Source organism: Haliotis rubra, unplaced genomic scaffold (assembly GCF_003918875.1).
Source record: "Haliotis rubra isolate DU_JTF1 unplaced genomic scaffold, ASM391887v1 Scf132, whole genome shotgun sequence".
In the NCBI taxonomy this organism is placed as follows: Eukaryota; Metazoa; Mollusca; class Gastropoda; order Lepetellida; family Haliotidae; genus Haliotis; species Haliotis rubra.
Genome location: NW_025765248.1, coordinates 1,730,328 through 1,750,519, shown reverse-complemented (window position 1 = coordinate 1,750,519; position 20,192 = coordinate 1,730,328). Strand labels below are relative to the sequence as shown.

General features: G+C 42.4%; 1 protein-coding gene across 9 annotated transcripts in view; it reads left to right on the top strand.

Moving 5' to 3' along the window:
• The window catches only part of LOC124267568 (5-hydroxytryptamine receptor 4-like), a 140,899-nt gene extending 127,872 nt beyond the window's left edge, over positions 1-13,027 (top strand). For 8 of the 9 annotated variants that reach the window (XM_046702516.1, XM_046702515.1, XM_046702519.1 and 5 more), the window contains one exon: positions 11,056-13,027. In XM_046702516.1, coding sequence (XP_046558472.1) covers positions 11,852-12,886 — 1,035 coding nt within the window. In that variant the 5' untranslated portion in view covers positions 11,056-11,851 and the 3' untranslated portion in view covers positions 12,887-13,027. Of the gene's footprint in view, positions 1-5,345; positions 5,492-11,055 lie in introns of those variants that run through there. The other variant, XM_046702523.1, reaches the window with a different exon arrangement.
• The last annotated feature ends 7,165 nt before the right edge of the window (positions 13,028-20,192 follow it).

The following is a 20,192-nucleotide window of genomic DNA, read 5'->3' as shown; positions in this document are numbered from 1 at the left end:
CAGGTATTTTGTGACGTTAAGGTAGTAACAGCGTCAGGTATTTCGTGACGTCAAACAGGTAGTGTCAAGGTACAGCGTCAGGTATTACGTGACGTCAAGGTAGTAACAGCGTCAGGTATTACGTGACGTTAAGGTAGTGACAGCGTCAGGTATTTCGTGACGTCAAGGTAGTAGCAGCGTCAGGTATTACGTGACGTCAAGGTAGTGACAGCGTCAGGTATTACGTGACGTCAAGGTAGTAACAGCGTCAGGTATTACGTGACGTCAAGGTAGTAACAGCGTCAGGTATTTCGTGACGTCAAGGTAGTAACAGCGTCAGGTATTACGTGACGTCAAGGTAGTAACAGCGTCAGGTATTTCGTGACGTCAAGGTATTGACAGCGTCAGGTATTACGACGTTAAGGTAGTGACAGCGTCAGGTATTTACGTGACGTCAACGTAGTAACAGCGTCAGGTATTACGTGACGTTAAGGTAGTGACATAGTCAGGTATTACGTGACGTCAAGGTAGTAACAGCGTCAGGTAATTCATGAAGTTAAGGTGATGACAGCGTCAGGTATTTTGGTAACGTTAAGGTAGTGACAGCGTAAGGTATTTCGTGACGTCAAGGTTGTGAAAGTGTAAGGTAATTCATGACGTCAAGGTAGTGACAGCGTCAGGTAATTCATGACGTTAAGGTAGTGACAGCGTCAGGTATTTCGTGACGTCAAGGTAGTGACAGCGTAAGTTATTTCGTGACGTCAAGGTAGTAACAGCGTCAGGTATTACGTGACGTCAAGGTAGTGACAGCGTCAGGTATTTCGTGACGTCAAGGTTGTGACAGCGTCAGGTATTACGTGACGTTAAGGTAGTGACAGCGTCAGGTATTACGTGACGTCAAGGTAGTAACAGCGTCAGGTATTACGTGACGTTAAGGTAGTGACATAGTCAGGTATTACGTGACGTCAAGGTAGTAACAGCGTCAGGTAATTCATGAAGTTAAGGTGATGACAGCGTCAGGTATTTTGGTAACGTTAAGGTAGTGACAGCGTAAGGTATTTCGTGACGTCAAGGTTGTGAAAGCGTAAGGTAATTCATGACGTCAAGGTAGTGACAGCGTCAGGTAATTCATGACGTTAAGGTAGTGACAGCGTCAGGTATTTCGTGACGTCAAGGTAGTGACAGCGTAAGTTATTTCGTGACGTCAAGTTAGTAGCAGCGTCAGATATTACGTGACGTCAAGGTAGTGACAGCGTCAGGTATTACGTGACGTCAAGGTAGTAACAGCGTTAGGTATTACGTGACGTCAAGGTAGTAACAGCGTCAGGTATTTCGTGACGTCAAGGTAGTAACAGCGTCAGGTATTACGTGACGTCAAGGTAGTGACAGCGTCAGGTATTTCGTGACGTCAAGGTTGTGACAGCGTCAGGTATTACGTGACGTTAAGGTAGTGACAGCGTCAGGTATTACGTGACGTCAACGTAGTAACAGCGTCAGGTATTACGTGACGTTAAGGTAGTGACATAGTCAGGTATTACGTGACGTCAAGGTAGTAACAGCGTCAGGTAATTCATGAAGTTAAGGTGATGACAGCGTCAGGTATTTTGGTAACGTTAAGGTAGTGACAGCGTAAGGTATTTCGTGACGTCAAGGTTGTGAAAGCGTCAGGTAATTCATGACGTCAAGGTAGTGACAGCGTCAGGTATTTCGTGACGTCAAGGTAGTGACAGCGTCAGGTATTTCGTGACGTCAAGGTAGTAACAGCGTCAGGTATTTCGTGACGTCAAGGTAGTGACAGCGTCAGGTATTTCGTGACGTCAAGGTAGTGACAGCGTCAGGTATTACGTGACGTCAAGGTAGTAACAGCAGCGTCAGGTATTACGTGACGTTAAGGTGAGTGACAGCGTCAGGTAATACGTGACGTCAAGGTAGTGACAGCGTCAGGTATTACGTGACGTTAAGGTAGTGACAGCGTCAGGTATTACGTGACGTCAAGGTAGTAACAGCGTCAGGTAATTCATGACGTCAAGGTAGTGACAGCGTCAGGTATTTTGGTAACGTTAAGGTGAAAGTGACAGCGTCAGGTATTTTGGTGACGTCAAGGTAGTGACAGCGTCAAGGTATTTCGTGACGTCAAGGTAGTGACAGCGTCAGGTAATTCGTGACGTTAAGGTGGTGACAGTGTCAGGTATTTTGTGACGTTAAGGTGGTGACAGCGTCAGGTATTTCGTGACGTCAAGGTAGTGACAGCGTCAGGGAGTGACGTCAAGGTGGTTACAGCGTCAGGTAATTCATGACGTTAAGGTGATGACAGCGTCAGGTAATTCGTGACGTTAAGGTGATGACAGCGTCAGGTAATTCGTGACGTTAAGGTAGTAACAGTGTCAGGTATTTTGGTAACGGCGTTAGGTAATTGATAATTTCTAACAGCGTTAGGTAATGTGTGTCACAGTGTTCTGTGTTCTGTTTGTGTTCTAACCATGATTCGTCTAACAAACGTTGATTGTCGTCCCACTGCCGTCACTCACATACCAGACATTGCCAGTATTTGAGACTGGGTCTTACTTTACACAATGTTACCTGTCTTCCGATTGGACTCGATTCGTGTCCATTCATGGCTTAGAGACCACTGCTTATATATTAATTGTTACAGTATAGCAGTTGACAGCTGCATGGCCAAGTTTTGTATGCCTGCCACAGACAAATCGAAGTTCAATAATATCATTCGCGTACAATGATTACGTTACGTTAAATAAAACATGCTGATGGTTGAAGTTGCATACGATAACACAGAAGGTGGACCTTTTTCTTGCTGAAACACATATTGATGTTTTCGAACCGTGTGTTTTCCATTGTAGTCGCGAGTGCGGTGAAACAGCTGTGCTCTAACCCTATGACAGAGCACCTAGTCACCTTTCATCGTTTTCCACTTTCTACATGTACTTTGATTATCATCACTAAGATCAGATCGATATTATCTACTGGGGCTATTTATATTTAAATTATTTCTCGTTTCAGTATCGATAATTACTGGAAAAGTTCGAAACGATTTCCATACAGAGTATCTCTTTGGAAATCAATTTTCCCCGCTCGTTTTGTCAATAATTAATGTTAAAATTCCGATAAAGATTTGTCACCCACGTTTTAAGTACAATGTGGAGTGTTTGGGCGTATGTTTCTAAAGACGTGATCATATATCAATCGTTAAGTGTTCATATTTTCTGTCTATAAGGTCATTTAAACCTAGTTAGATCACAACCACAATGTTAAAGACTAGGTTTGAATCAAATACTCACGGCATTTTAACAATGAATGAGTGAGTTTAGTTTTACGCCGCTCTTAGCAATATCACCCTGGGGGACACCAGAAATGGGCTTCACACATTGTACTCATGTGGGGAATCGAACCCCTGCCTCCGGCATGTCGAGCGAACGCTTTAACCAATAGGTAACCCAACCGCCCCTTTACCAATGAATATGATCAGATTGTATTCTATACAAGACTCGTGTGACAAAATGTTGGTATAGTTCTTCAATTTCCACAGGTGAAGTAATGAACTAGGCTGTCCAACAAACCTGCAACTGCCGTCACTCAGATACCATTGTGGTACCTGAGATAGTGAGTGAGTGAGTATGGTATAACGCCGCTTGCAGCAACTTGGCGGTGAAAACCAAAAATGGACTTCACGCACTATACTTATACGGACGCTTCAACCACTATGCCGCCGGACCGCTGGTAGCTGAACTCTACTGCGTAACGAGGTCGGATATTAATTCATACTTGGGCACGAGTTGTTCGAGTACACCAGATTGTTTTATAACGGTATTATTGTTTCCGCTTTGCATCACTAAAAGGATCCATTTCATAGGGGATCCGTTTTACAAGGAGTGAGATTAGTTTTACGCCGCACTCAGCAATATTCCAGCTATATGGCGGCGGTCTCTAAATAATCGAGTCTGGACCAGACAATCCAGTGATCAACTTCATGAGCTTCGATCTGCGCGATTGGGAACCGATGACATGTGTCAACCAAGCCAGCGAGCCTGACCACCCAATCCCGTTAGTCGCCTCTTACGACAAGCATGGGTTACTGAAGGTTCATTCTAACACAGATATACACAGGTCCGTTTTACAATACGTCTGGGGATATGTATATATTTTTACACGAAGATCTTTCGCGGATTTGCACCTATTGTTTCCTTGTTGTGTATAGATTGCGAAACAGTCTTTGGTAGCGTTCGGTCATGTCAATAGTCTGATGACGTAATTGTTCATGACGTCACGACAGCTTTGTATTAGAAGAGACAGCCACAGGCAATAAAAGGATGATGCAAAGCTCAAAAGAAGTTAAGAAACACTGCAATTAATCTGTCATGCCATGACTGATCAACTTGTATAGTATGAAGAAAGTGTGTAATTTCTCTTGAGTAGTATATATAGAAAAATATTCCTGGTATGTCGCTACCATTGATTGTCGAGTTTAGGATTCCATGCTCTAAGATAACAATCATCTCATTCTGGACATGATCTTTAAATGTCCTAGTTATTTGTAAATATACCAATCGTGTAAATGATATACGAGTGGGTGGTTAGTTAATAAATGATCTACACTTGATCGGGAGGAACCCACTGTTTACACGCCGTATATAAATATACATATGTCTTTCATTTCAATCCTATAAACCTGAGTCGTTACTTGTCTGGAGTGTAATCACCTTGTGTAATGTAGTCTGTTATATTTAACACAAATTTTCAAATGGAATCATTTTTTATAGATACCCAGTTAATATTGTTGAAATCTCTAAGTGATATTACTGGTATTTGTGCGTTTATGTCTCACGTGTTAAGCGCGCGATCTGTGTTGTATTCTGAGTTCTTTTGTACGGTGTTACCAGGCTAGGGTTTAATGACATGCCAAATATGGGATTCGAACTCACGACGATAATCGTAGGAGGCGAGAACGTAACTCGTTGTATTCAGCCTCAGGCATCCCGGCACCTGTGTCTCTTGGTAAAGGTAATTCAACGCGTTACATCTGTTACCGCGTGTCTAGTCAAACAACGGACTGTTCTGTTCTCCACTGACTGAGTAAGTCACTAGTATATCCTTTCCGTCCCATCCAAACGTCTCCGTTTTTGCGACACACAAAACCAAGTCCAATTTACAGGTAGGATCGATCGCCGCGATGATCAATAATAGATTATAAATTTCTCACGATGATGTTGAATGGCTATAAATAGAATGAATCCACCAAAGCAGTCGATTCAATACACCCGTTTGAGTGACTAGCTACGATCACTTACAGGATTCCGATAAACAAGGGATTATACTTCTAGCGTTGAATTATCGATGGGATGTGTAGTGTGTGTTGTACCGCGGCGGTGGGAGGACTGTAGTCGTGTTGGACAAGCACATCACCGGAGGGACTGCGCTAGGGACGGTGGCAGCTGTAACAGCCGTTACTGGACACTAAGGGAGGGTCACGACATCGCCGACGTTTGTAGCAGTGAAGGTAGTAGTTGATGTGGCTGTTGATGTCGTTGCTAGACATTGGTATATAGAAGTTGTATTGACTTTCTGTGGAATCTTATTTATCACTTGAATGTGATCAGATTGCGTGAGTTTGCTCCCATATAAGGGATGCCTGTGTCTCTATCCAGTTCTAATATTGCGGTTGGGGAGGGGGTAAATTTGAGGGATATGGTTTGTATACTCCCCAGGAAGCTGGGAATGGAAGTGGACTTAACAATGACCCCGTAGATCGAGGTTATGGTGTATTGAGCTGTATTTAGCAGTCGTACCATTGTAGGTGTAATCGTCATCGTCTTAATCATCATCATCATCATCATCATCATCATCACCATTAATATACTCATGCCAATAATGGTTGTCACCCCCTTCAATTTTTTTAATTGGAGAGGGGTGGGGTTTGGGTGGGGAGGGGGGTGACAACCATTATTGGCATGAGTATATCATTATTATTGATCTCTACCACTATGACTAATATTATCACGTGGCTGAAAGGTACCTATCAGAACTTATGTACTCTGATTTAAAAAATATGCTGACAACATCCATATAGCTAGAACTATGCGACATTTAATTCTGTATCTCACCTGATGTGCATATTATATACACACCTGCACAGCTGTGTAACATGATAAATGATATTGTCAGTGTATGAACATACCGAATGAATAAGTTATGAAGCACGTGTTTTTAGTTTACCTGCATCTCTGTAGCGATTTCTCAAACAAGGAGCTATCTGTTTGCGCTTCTTATTCAACGCTACCATCAACAACCGTAACAACACACGCTGTAGGTAGACGTCTGCATGCACTTACATACCTATGACCATGGAGAGATCACTTCTTGTTGGTCCAAACTGTATGTATTACCTGTTCCATCTCAGACAAATGTGGGGTTTTTGTGAATCCTTTACCAAAATCACGATTTGTGTAATGTTTCAGTGTATTCTGAACCTAAACTGAGACAAATGTAGCGTTTGGGTCTGTTTTCTACCTAGACTGGGCAGACAGGTGTTAACTGGTGACCTGGACTGACAACAAATCTGATTGTTATTTAGCTAAACTACGACAAGTGTTCTAACTATAATGGCTACAAGTCTTGACCAGATAATCCAGTGATTGGCATCATGAACGTCTTTCTGGGATACGATGACATGTTAACCGAGTGTAGGAGCTCGCCTTTTACTACACGCATATATAGCTGGTGACCTATATTTTTCCCATCGGGGAATGAACTTTATTCAAACTATTTTGTAACACATGCCTTGAAATATATGTATGTTTCCCTGCAAGATGATGATAGTGATGATCATAAAATCATCTTCATCATCATACATATATTCTATTTTTTCATATTTATTATTCTATATTATTCTATACACAGTGCTCTTGATTGTATTACCCAAATCAATGTTTCGTTTATAACAGTGAACGAATATTTGCTTCATTTCAATCAAAGCAAAACTGATCGATTGATGATGCGGCCATTAGCATATAGGTCTATTAATATCATGATAGATAACATGACAGATATCTGGGTTAATCATAAATGATTCATGCTAAATCTCTTTTGTCATTCTTTTTCCCTGTTATGATCGAATTCCATGAATTCTGTCACATTCCAGTCGATCTACAACAGGACACCTCATATAGATAACTGCGAACCACTGCAAATTTCAACCTGCATGCCCAAGTTACTACAAATATATAGCACGGAACACAATATGTAAATGATTGTCAACGACCCTATCATATTGCATGTAGTTGTGACAGGTGTCTAAGGCTGTCGTTGCCAACTGATATATACAAGTTTAAAAATATTGTATGTCAGGAATGTGTTTTATTGCGATTCGACTGTAACAGCTGCCACTTTTCGTCTGATTTCGAGGGGTGGTGGATCAGCCTAGTGGTCGCTAGTCACTCTGAAGACCTGGGGTCCCATTTCTGATGTCCCCTTGGGTGATATTGGTGGAATACTGCAAAAAGCGGCGTGAAACTAAACTCACTCACTCTGATTTCTGTTTTTATCGGGGATGGAGAGAGAATGGGCTTTATGGATGTAGCGTTAAAAAGGCCGTGGGAGTTTCTGGTGTCTAAATCCTTGTGTCTGCCTGTTGATTAGTTCGGTTGTGTGTGAACAATTGTCGGTACCAACCCGCGGCACTTTGGGCTCCCGTCCCAAATTAAGCTCACCACGATGATAATAATAATATTAATGTGTCCAAACTCCATACCAGGCATGCTCATAACGCTAAAAATGAATAGCATAGCACATTATTACCCCGATGACCCAAGCTGCCTGTTAGTAGGTAGAAGGTTGTACTCAAATTACGTATCCCACCGGGTACCCATTTTCTGCTGGGTGAACAGAGGCAGTTTTGAACAGGAGCAGGATATCATGATATGATAAGGTGTTCAAAGCAGCATGAACAAAACTCCCTTGAACACTTTCCGCTACAGTAGGAAACTGTCACACATACAGTGGAACACGTACCGCTGTGCGTCGGGTGTGATCATGATACACTGAGAGGGTGAACTATGATAGGGGTTGAACTCACTTTCATTGGAAGGGTTACTGTTACGTATAAGTGAGTGAGTGAGTTTAGTTTCACTCCGCACTTAGCAATATTCCAGCTATATGGCGGCGGTCTGTAAATAATCGAGTCTGAACCAGACAATCCAGTGATCAAAAGCATGAGCATCGATCTACGCAATTGGGATACGGTGACATACTGTTACGTATAATATGCGTCACGTCTCCAATACTAGAAATATTAGGTCGATACCTTCTCCGACCTGATCCGAGAGGTGATTCACCTGGCGACTGACTTTAAAATATTTGCATACGGCCTTGTTTGCATGATGTCAGTTATTGATACGTAGCATACGTATGGAGGTCAAGGCCTAATTTGAAATAGGCAAGTATCCTCGCATGTCTATTGAGCAGACTTACCAGACTGACGGTACATATACTCATGCCAATAATTGTTGTCACCCCCTTCAATTTTTATAATTGGAGAGGGGATGTGGGTGTGAGGTGTGTGTGGGGTTGGGGTGGGGAGGGGGGTGACAACCATTATTGGCATGAGTATATTATTGTGATCAATATGATCAATTTCATCTTGGCCCACACTAGATTATTGGGATGTATTGACATTGTCACTGTACATGTTTGTTACAAATGTATAGCTGTAGGAAAAATATAATATCCTGAAGTTTCGGGGATGCTTGAACTTTGGTTCCAAGATATGTACTAATATGCTTTAATTCCTTCAGTGTGATATATCCTTTATTCGAACCTCTTAGTTTGATATGCCGATCTCCTATATTTCAATATGTCCTTAATTGGAAATCATTCATTTTGAGTGGGCTGTAGGGTAGCCTAGTGGTTAAAACGTTGGCTCGTCACACCGAAGACGCGGATTCGATTCCTCTCATGGATACGATATGTGAAGCCCATTTCTGGTACCCCCCGCAGTGATATTGCTGCAATATTGCTAAAAGCGGCACAACACAATATTCACATTCACTTCGATGTGTCGTTAATTTGAACTATATTACTTCAATGTGCAGTTATTCGAACTCTGATAGTTGAAAATGCTATTATTTGAACTTCAATATTACTAATTTATTAAATTATTTAGTTTATCTCGTTAAGTCAACTCCATTATGCCAGCCTATCGCTAAATTCCAACTACTTGTGTTCGACATGTTAACGTGACCACCTTTCATTTGATAAATCTCTAACTGAAATTATATTTTGTAATTCTGTATACATGTTGCTAGTGCACTGAGATTACGTAATGAGTACATGGGTCAACTGTGAACACCTGAGTTATGACCCATGCCTGTTGTAGTAGACGTCTAACGGGATGTTATGGTTGGGCGCGCTGGTTTGATGCATGGCGTCCTATCCAACATACGTAGATCGATCCACATGCTGTCAATCAGCGGATTGTCTGGTCCAGACATGGGTTTTTTTCACCGATGGTAATCGTATAGCTTGATTATTAAATTAAATTAAGTAATTAGATATAAAGTATGGCACTTAAGCAGTAACAAAAGTAGGAAATTATGTTGATGAATCTGGCGTCATCTCTGCCCTATTGTCCTTTTGTCAACAGTGGGTTTGATGACGTCAGAGCACCACTGTTGTGCGATACATCCACATAATCTTCTATCAACAAACAAACAAAGAAACCAGTTGCCCAGACTCTACCATCGTTACTCCACCTACATGAACTAGTGCCTGTTTAAAATTACAATACTACTTCTGATAAAAGGGGAACATAAAAACGGACCTATGTCCTATGCTTTTCGGATTCCATTCAGATCAGATATAAATCCTATCCTCATCAAAATTCTGTGTCTGGCGTCATGGGACACGGTCTTATCTTTACAAAATCTCTGTATTGTTGCGTAGGCGTGCGAGGGCAGGAATTGGCAACACCATAGTGGTGGGTGGATGGGACGGGTGGTTAAGAAATCAATGAAACCAATTAACATGTTGATGTCCAGACACTACAGATTTAGAGCATGTTTAATCCAGGTACCTTTGAAGGCTGTCAACAAGCTCTTAAGGTTCGAACGGAAGGGAAGGCAGAGCGACTGTTCAAAGGGTCGGGTTATGTTTTTATTTATGTGAGTGCTGCTTTTAATGCATGACTGCGCTATTTGTGTTTTGGGTAGTTATTTTTAGCAGGCTATTACGTAAAACGTGGATTTCGACATTGTATGAGCCATGTAAAAACCGTATGAAGACGGTCATCTACGCAGGTAGATTCATTAACCTTTCCGTGTGGATATTTTTAGATTAAATGAAAGTATCAATGTTATCAATAAGAGGAAATGCAAGTCTCTTTATAGGACCACCTGATACTGCAGGCTATTTACGTAGTTACCTCGCGATTCTGAAGGTAAGCCCCTGGTGCTTAGTTTCTTACAGAATGAAACGTTCCCACGCAGGGACTTTAGCCATCTAGTAATAATGAATAAACTCTCGTTCAATCTTATTGACAGCTTTGGCTAGCGTCCGTGATGGAGGGGATCCTTCATGGCGGATTAACGGGCTACTACGAAATCAATCTCCGTGTTTGTGTTGCTCCGACATAGATAAATCTCTGTTACATAACTCCACATCTTGTGGTTGAGTCGTGGAAGGCGTTGTAAACACGACGTCACCGTCCCAGGCTTGACGCGTCTGATACTTGACAGACCGTTCTGGGTGTTATTGATCTTCAAGACAGGTGGAGGTTGTCTGACCGGTCGACTAACCATTCATACATCGTCCCTGGCTTCGACAAGTGTATTGACCGTGGCTCTCTCTTAATGTACTGTTTCTTTTTCAAAGGACTTCCTTTGCATGTTTTTCGAAAGCTATTTTCAAATTTAAAAGAGGTTTTGGTTTTAAATTTGGTTTAATCATCTGTCAATGCCAACAATTTTGTGCATTAACTTAAGTTAAAAGAGTCGTTGGTAATTCTATATTGTTTTTCGATGAATAGATTTGAAGTATATACTTTGTTGACGTCGTTTCGTTTGATTACAGGTCAGGATGTGCTGTTGAGTGAAGGTGGTTGTATCGCGTCGTCACCGCTGCCTGCCCAAATATGGAAGATCGGGAACATCACAGCGCCGGGGACCCGCCCCCAGAGAACAGATTGGAGTTTTGACTTTAATGGATACCACATGTGACGGAACCATTGTTCGGAAGCAGCCACTTCGCGAAGAGCTCTGCTGAATACTAGTGTCTTCAAGCCACGAGATTTATTGGCAGTGTGGGTCCTTGACACGACCGTCCGGGACCTTGACGGATGTTGGTCAAATATTAAAAAGTTTCATTTCCGGATTGTGCGGTGTAGTGAAAGCTGTGTATTGAAATCTGCGGTGGAGATAAAGCCTTACCGGGAGCTGTCGTTCAGTGTGGATGGGTCGGCTGTTGTGTTGTTACAGTCAACGTAAGCTCCAGCGTATATTTATAGTATAGACAGGTCGTATTTAGACTGTATCTGTCGCATTACTGGAGACAGACCTGAAGGGGGTTGTTGGCCTAAGCTAACACGATTAACTTGCTGGATCGAAAGGCAAGAGGATCTTGTAAGTTGCTTGTTCTTACATCGCATACACGTGCGAGACTTGGTGAACGTAGGAGTGATATCCTGGTTAGGGAAGTGCCTTGTTATGTTGGAAGCAGAATAGCGCAATAATGATGTCAATACCTGCCGCGAGGACCTCTGCTTAAAGTTGGGATAAAGCTGTGACTTCGCTGTTGAAACCTGTGAATTTTTTTTTTGAAATATACAGCAAATGTGTCGCTCATAAATAAAGACAACGATACGGACAAAATGTCAAATATAAGCTGTGATGAGATTATGGCGGACAAAGCCGGTCCGCCACCGACGTTCGACGCTGTTGGACGCTACACCATCGCTACCATATTGGTGTTCATCCCCGTGATGACGATAGCCGGTAACGCCATCACCATCGTCGCTGTTGTCACCCACCGTCGCCTCCGGAACATTACTAACGCATTTGTCGTGTCTCTGGCTGTGGCAGACATGAGTGTCGCTTTGTGCGTGATGCCGTTTGGGATATACCAACAGCTTTCCAACAAGGAATGGATGTTAGGGAATACGTTCTGTACTGTTGTGACCAGCATGGACGTGATGTTATGCACTGTCTCTATATTCCACCTCTCATGCATGGCTATTGACCGTTACCTTGCAATCTGTCGGCCATTTCTTCACGAACGCATGACCTGGCGGGTCGTGGCCATCATGCTGTTCATATGCTGGGTGGTCCCTATCTTCATCTCATTTGTTCCCATCATGAACAAATGGAATCAGATCGGAATCGAGGAGTTCTTAAGCTGTGCTGCCCCACCAGAGCTAAACGCCTGTCCCTTCTTTGTGAACATACCCTTCGCTCTAATCTGCTCGGCTATAGCATTTTACATTCCCGTTGTGTTCATGGGCGTGTGTAACTGGAAGATCTACCTGGCGGCGCGACGGCAGGCAATGCAGATCCGGAGCCTCGATACCTCTCATCATAAACATCACAAAGGGAAGGGGAAATTCAAACAGGAGACAAAAGCAGCCAAGACGCTGAGTATCATTATGGGATGTTTTAGCGTCTGCTGGTTCCCATTTTTCATCTTTAACATCTTTGACCCTATCATAGGTTACAAAATCCCCTACACCCCCTGGGCTGTGGCGTTGTGGCTAGGATACCTCAACTCAATGATGAACCCGTTTCTTTACTATAAATTCAACAGGAACTTCAAGTTCGCCTTCAGGAGAATATTCATGTGCAAGGTCTGCCGCGGTATAAGCGAATATGAAGAAAGCGTTATAACGGGGAATACACAGGTGTCGGAATGACATGAGGACTCACGTGACAGGCATCGGACATCAGATTTTAGTACCAGTGAGTTTGTCGAAGTAAGTACAAGTAACTCCAGGGTATGACAGCTGAGGCCTCAAAAGCTTCATCTCGCGCTGCTGGAAGTTCACGTGAACCACGCGCCACACAACACGTGAACCGCCATGTTTTTTGTCCGACGTCCTCTCACGTGAAAGAACGAGACTCCACAAATGTCAAAAAAAACTAAACCTGTGTTAGTGTTCTCGTGCGGGTACGACAATATATGTCACAGGGTAAAGACACTGTACATTCAATTTGTACCTTGTGATCACGTGACTTATAGACACTTGCCAATAAAACACGTGCTTTAGCACGAGCTGTTTGCATTCCATGACATCGAGCCCAATCTCGAATCGGTGATACTCAGACTTTCATTATATACTCGTGAACACAGATCACGCAAATCCTTACAATATACCGAATGTGCCATCTCGGAGATACCACATAGCGCATTCGGATCACCTCGGCTGATAACGTTTATTGTCCTGTTTACCACACGGAGACCGATATCTCCCGATGAGTTCCAAGTGCATGTAGATTATTTGAGTTCTCTCCCCTGTGTACTGGGTAGTTGTGATTAAATAACCGTTAGTGTGTTCTGAAGAATGGCTTCTACTAATTTTTATGAAAGAACTATGATTATTGTGTGTCATTTATAACCCTGTCATCCTTTATAAGGAGTCGATAGAATACAGACCCCGCCCAGTTATTGTCCGGGTGGGGAGTACAGCAAGGGGAGGGAACTCGTAGCACCTGTTGTGGTTCTATTTGATGGATATGATAGCACACACGTCGACTTCTGTGATGTGTTGATATATGAAAAGCTTGATTTCGAAGTTTACAAGTTGTTTGTTTAACAAATAATCTAACACTATTTTTGGTATTTCACATTGGTAGTTTATTCACAAACGAAGATAACTTTGATAATGTTCTACAGGTTATTTTGTGAGCATGAGCCTCCCCACCAGTCCCCACCCCGCCTCACCCCACCCCACCCCAGCCACTAACGGTACCGCTCTGGCCCTTTGTATTAACACAACAATAAAGTTCTGTCAGTTGTTGAGTCGTTTCTTGTCATCTGACCAGCGCTCTCATCTGCAAATTTTCGGATTTCAGATGATCCATCTGTTTCTCTTTACATTTCTTTAGTGGGTATCGAATGGCTATGGACTTACTGATTGTGAGTGAATGCTGGTTTATACCGCGCAACCTTCATTCTGGTTATGTCTCGGCTGCGTGTGAAAAATCAAACTTGTGGTTGCATTTCATCGTATCCACGGGGCGGTAGCCTAGTGGTTAAAGCGTCCGCTCGTTACGCCGTAGACCCGGGTTCGAGTCCCCACATGGGCACAATTTGTGAAGCCCATTTCTGGTGTCTCCCGCCGTAATGTTGCTGGGATATTGCTAAAACCGGCGTAAAGCTAAACTCACTCACTCATTCATCGCATCCAGAAGACGTAGGGGCATGTTATAGTGTCCTGGGACGGTTCTTTGCATGCTGCGTGAGTGAGTGAATGTTTGTTTATGCCGCACCACCTTCATTCCAATTACGTCACGGCTGCTTGTAAACAATCCTGTCTTCTCCAGACAAACTGACCCGTGAAGATCCGGGTTAGAATTGATATTCCCATGCTTGTCGTAAGAGGCGACTAACGGGATCGGGTGGTCAGGCTCACTGGCTTGGTTGACACATGTCATCATATTCCAGTTGCGTAGATCGATGCTCATGCTGTTGATCATTGGATTGTCTGGTCCTGACTCGATTATTTACAGACCGCCGCCATATAGCTGGAATATTGCTGCGTGCGGCGTCAAACTAAACCCACTCACTCACTCTGGTGAGTTGTATTTCATATCCACAAGGCGTTGGGCGCTGTTTTAGTTTCTTTACAAGCTGCCATGGCCTATCCGGTTTGTCGCTGCATTTGTCACTCCTAATCGCTCGATTTCACCTTCAGGGCAGCTGTTTGCATTGACAGAGACTCGGTGTGATGCATTAACGGTATACACATTTACAGATACACATTAAGACCTTTTCAGATGGGTTCTTTTTACATGAATATGAAACGTCAACACGAGACAACAATACTAGTTTCGATTATCCGACAACACATATTCCACCGGGCGAAATGGCAACATGGCGGGGAAAGTTCTATGAATGGAAATCCGTTTCCGTGAAGAAATGGTAATGCACTACTGAACGCGTCGTGCCCCGAGCGGTGTTACCAGCCACTTACAGATAAAAACCTAGATTTTCGGTGTGGAAATATATACTTTTATCATTTCTTTCACTTTTATATGTACACATGCAGAGGTAACTGGAAAGGCAACATGCACTTGTACGATTCACCTATAATAGTATATATATACTATTGACACTTTGCTAAGGATCAAATCGTGGATTCAACAGAAAACTATGATGTGGGGTTAAATTGGATTTAAATATCTAAGCTTATTGTAATCATGGATCCTAGGTTTCAGTGTGTCATTTCATCTTGTGGATTCCATACCTGCTATTGACAGGTGTTGTGTACTTGTCAATGACTCGTTCCATGATTTGCAAAATGCTTGATTGATGCCATGAAAACCATTTTCATGGTTACTCATGTATCAAGTGCATAAGGTTAGATTAAAGTGACTGTTTGCCTAAAGAGGGGTTACCATTTATTATTTATCCAGTTTTAAATGGACACAATTTCAAATTATGAATCTACGTTTAAGTAAAGTTGTGAATTTTGTGATCCTTAGCAAAGTGTGAGTAGTATATTACACGCCAGCACCAAGATATCAGTCAGATATAGTCACACCAATGTATATTAGACCAATGTTCAATTGTTCATAGGGGCGGTGGGGTAGCCTAATGGTTAAAGCGTTGGCTCGTCACGCCGAAGGCCCGGGTTCGATTCCCCACATGGGCGCAATGTGTTAAGCCCATTTCTGGTGTCCCCCGCCGTGATATTGCTGGAATATTGCTAAAAGCGGCGTAAAACTAAACTCAGTCAGTCAGTCAATTGTTCATAAGGATAGCAGATCAAAAGGGACCCCCCCCCCCTATAAATGCTAGTATTACACTGAACAATAGTTCGTCCAACAATTAACGCCAGCTATACTCCAATCGTTTAGAAGCGGCTTTTGAGGGTGCGTTTTTATTACTTATGCTATCTTTCTTTGGTGGTTCCGTGTGGGGAAATAAAGTTTAAGGTTGCAACAAGATTATTACACTTCTAAGCAAGTTTATGCCTCTTTTTATGGATGTATACGTGTTCGAGGTCATTCCAAGGAAGTGCTTATATAAGGTCGAGGTAACCGTAAATATATGCGTTTCGAAAAAGGACATTCTTAATGTTTTATTCTAGACATTAGTGAGTGAGTTAGTTTAGTTTTACGCCATACTCAGCATTATGGCGATGGTCTGTAAATAATAGAGCCTGGACCAAGCAATCCAGTGATCAACAGCATGAGCATCGATCTGCGCAACTGGAATACGATGACATGTGTCAACCAAGTTAGCGAGCCTGACCACCGGATCCCGTTAGTCGCCTCTTCGGACAAGCGTGGGTTACTGAAGGTCAATTCTAACCCGGATCTTCACGGGTCCCTAGACATTAAAGGATATCACATCAAATGTATATATCATGTGTTTTAGACATACACAGTTTTGAGGTCTAGGTCATTTTCATTGTATACCTCAAGAACGTCAATGTCACAGTGAAAATCGTTAATACATGACGCCGAAGGCCCGGGTTCGATTCCCCACATGGGTACAATTTGTGAAGTCCATTTCTGGTGTCCCCGCCGGTGATATTGCTGGAATATTGCTAAAAACGGCGTAAAACCATACTCAGTCAGTCAGTCAGTTAATACATGATGGTGCGTTAGTTTTGAACTTAACCTTTTCTGGAACAATGAGCATGCTATGGATATATGTGACATGAATAGGCTAAAGTTATAAAATATTCACAGTAAACTATATACATTCGGTATTGTCGTCTTCTTGTACCTAGGTTAAACATAACAACAGGGTGGTTACGGTTCTATACCCTTCATTACTCGGGTAGAACGGGGATATAGTAGTTTCAGTTGGACATTTTAACATTTAAAATCAGGCGTATTGTGTGGGCGATTAGTAGATAACAAGTAATATGAGAATGTGTGTCTCATTAGCCCATGTTGTATCTCTGCCTTGTGACTGTGTTCTAACCGGTTTTATCATCTTTAAAACGCGTTCAATGTTTCCTCCATACTTATTAGTAGGAAAAGAAGTATCATATTCATAATTCAAAATACCCGAAAGTCCGTTCTATGGTCAGTTATATCGGTGTACTTGGTAAACAAATTAGAGGTCAAATTACAAATCTGGTGTGATAATGTGGTAGTCACATATATCAGATAGATCATGTTCGCTAACAGCCACATCAGGCAATGTTAACGGGGCTATCATAATGATTAGACGTGATCTCTGGCATCGATCACATAAATAACTGATGCTAACACAATTCCGCCTGGAGCCAGGCGTGATGGTCCACCAGTATTAGGGTCATGTGTACATCCCATACATCTCTTAGGTGAGTGAATGAGTTTAGTTTTACGCCGCTTTTAGCAATATTCCAGCAATACCACGACGAGGGACACCAGAAATGAGCTTCACGCATTGTATCCATATGTGGAATCGAACCCAGGTTTTCGGCGTGACGAGCGAACGCCTTAACCACTAGGCTACCCCACCGCCCCACACATCTCTCAAGAGAAGAAGTGGGGTAGCCTAGTGGATACAGCGCCAAAGTCCCGGGTTCAATTCCTCATATGGGTACAATGTGTGAAGCCCATTTCTGGTGTCCCCACCTTGATATTGATGGAGTATTTCTAAAAGCGGCGTAAAACCATACTCACTCACTCACTGTCTCGGGGTTGAACTAATGCTAAACATGATAATGGCTGATTAGATCAAATATCTATGGATATTATTGTTAGATATTAGCTCTTCTTGACCAGTCTGGATGTTTAGGTAGTCTAGTGGTAATGTGCCAAACCAGTTTCTGGGTCACCCACTGTGATATTGCTAAAATAATGTTAAATGCGGCGTAAAACCATATTCACTCACTATTGTCAAGTAACATGCTTATCTCATCTCATGATATTAAAAAACTGTTGTTTGCATGTTCCTCGTGAACATATCACTTTTGTCAGGCCAGAGATGAGATAACACTGTTATTTGAAAATAAAAACTTGATTTCTGCTATTTAGGAAATAAACGACGAAGGGGCTCAGTATTTATAGTACAATAAATAACTGTAGGGGGTAAAACGCGATGAGCAAATTGATAGCGGTGTAAACGTTCGCACAACCTAAGCTGTAATGTTTATCTGGACATTAAATTGATGGTATCCATATTTTTTAAAATAATAAACAATTTTTATGATAGCATACGCAAAACAACAAACTGACATAAAAGAGATAATAGGGACACTTTATACGAATTGAAACAAACATTAGTGACAGTATGCACGTTGTCTTTAAGACAATTCGTATGCTTATGTATGCGTACTTATCAGGCTTATGTATGCGTACGTATCAGGTTTATGAATGCGTACGTATCAGGCTTATGTATGCGTACGTATCAGGCTTATCAATGCGTACGTATCAGGCTTATGTATGCGTACGTATCAGGCTTATGTATGCGTACGTATCAGGCTTATGAATGCGTACGTATCAGGCTTATGTATGCGTACTTATCAGGCTTGAATGCGTACGTATCAGGCTTATCAATGCGTACGTATCAGGCTTATGTATGCGTACGTATCAGGCTTATGAATGCGTACGTATCAGGCTTATGAATGCGTACGTATCAGGCTTATGTATGCGTACGTATCAGGCTTATGAATCTGTACGTATCAGACTTATGGATGTGTCCGTATCAGGTTTACGCATGCGTATGTATCAGACTTTTGTATGCATACGAATCAGGTTTACGCATGCGTACGTATCAGGCTTATGAATGCATAAGTATCAGGTTTACGAATGCGTACGTATCAGATTTTTGTATGCATACGTATCAGGTTTTCGCATGCGTACGTATTAGTACAAGTCACACCGGGACGCGGGGCGCTGGAGTAGCCTAGTGGTTAAAAAGCCGCTCGTCACGCTGAAGACCCAGGTTCGATTCCCCACATGGGTACAATGTGTGAGGCCCATTTCTGGTGTCCTCTGCCGTGGTATTGTTGGAATATTGCTAACAGCGGCGTAAAGCTCACTCATTCACACCCGGACTCCCTCAAGCAGGGTAATATTATGTTTTCAATACTTTAATTAGGCAACCCCGAACTGTATTTATTCGTTTGCATTTGCCCGTTTTAGATTTGAAATGATTTTTAATCCCAGCAGCGAACACACCTTAATATGCAAGGCGGGAGTGCAAACAACTGTATAGATCTTTACCGAGCATCTGTCTCACTTCACATCTTTCTGTATGCTGAGACAATAAATAGAATGAGTCACACCTGTACATTGAGCCTGCAGCAGCAACGGAGGATTCAGAGGTGCTATCGGATGACTAGGAAACTTTCTCCTATTTCGCGAACATCTGGGTTATATTGCATGTTTACAATGAATCCCGAGTTTAGATCTCTATGGAGATGTAACCCCTACTGGTCAATCTTTTCATGTGCCTGAGATGCGAGTAAACATATCATAGGCTTTTTAATTTTGGTCGTTTATTTTTCAACTATCGACTAAAGGATTGAGGACACAACTTTACCTTACACCCTGTAAAAACAGTCGCTGTCGTTCGTATCAGTTATTGCGCCCCTTAGCTGTAACAGGATCTGCTGATCGAAGGTTCGAATCCAAGATAGACTCTTTGTTATAGTTAGTTTCCTGACACTATAACCCTGCTCGTTTGTTTCGTCAATGTGGGAACAACAGTCAGTGATGTACACGTGGTGTAGCCTAGTGGTTAAAGCGTTCGCTCGTCACGTGGGGTCGAATCCGACACGGGTGAAATGTGTGAAGCTTTTCCCTCGAGTCCATTGCTGTGAATTGCTGGAATGTTGCTAAATTCATTTACAATCTACTTCTTATGCCATCAATACACTGATGCTACGTTATATATTTTGAATACACTCACTCATTTTCAAGTGGTAGATGAGAGTGAGTGAGGGGTTGTTGCCTCAAGCTCCCATTCTTCCAAAGCACCTGGGCCTAGATTTTCGAAGCTCTCTTAGCGCTAAGATAGTCGTAAGTGCCATTCATTAACATTAACTTACG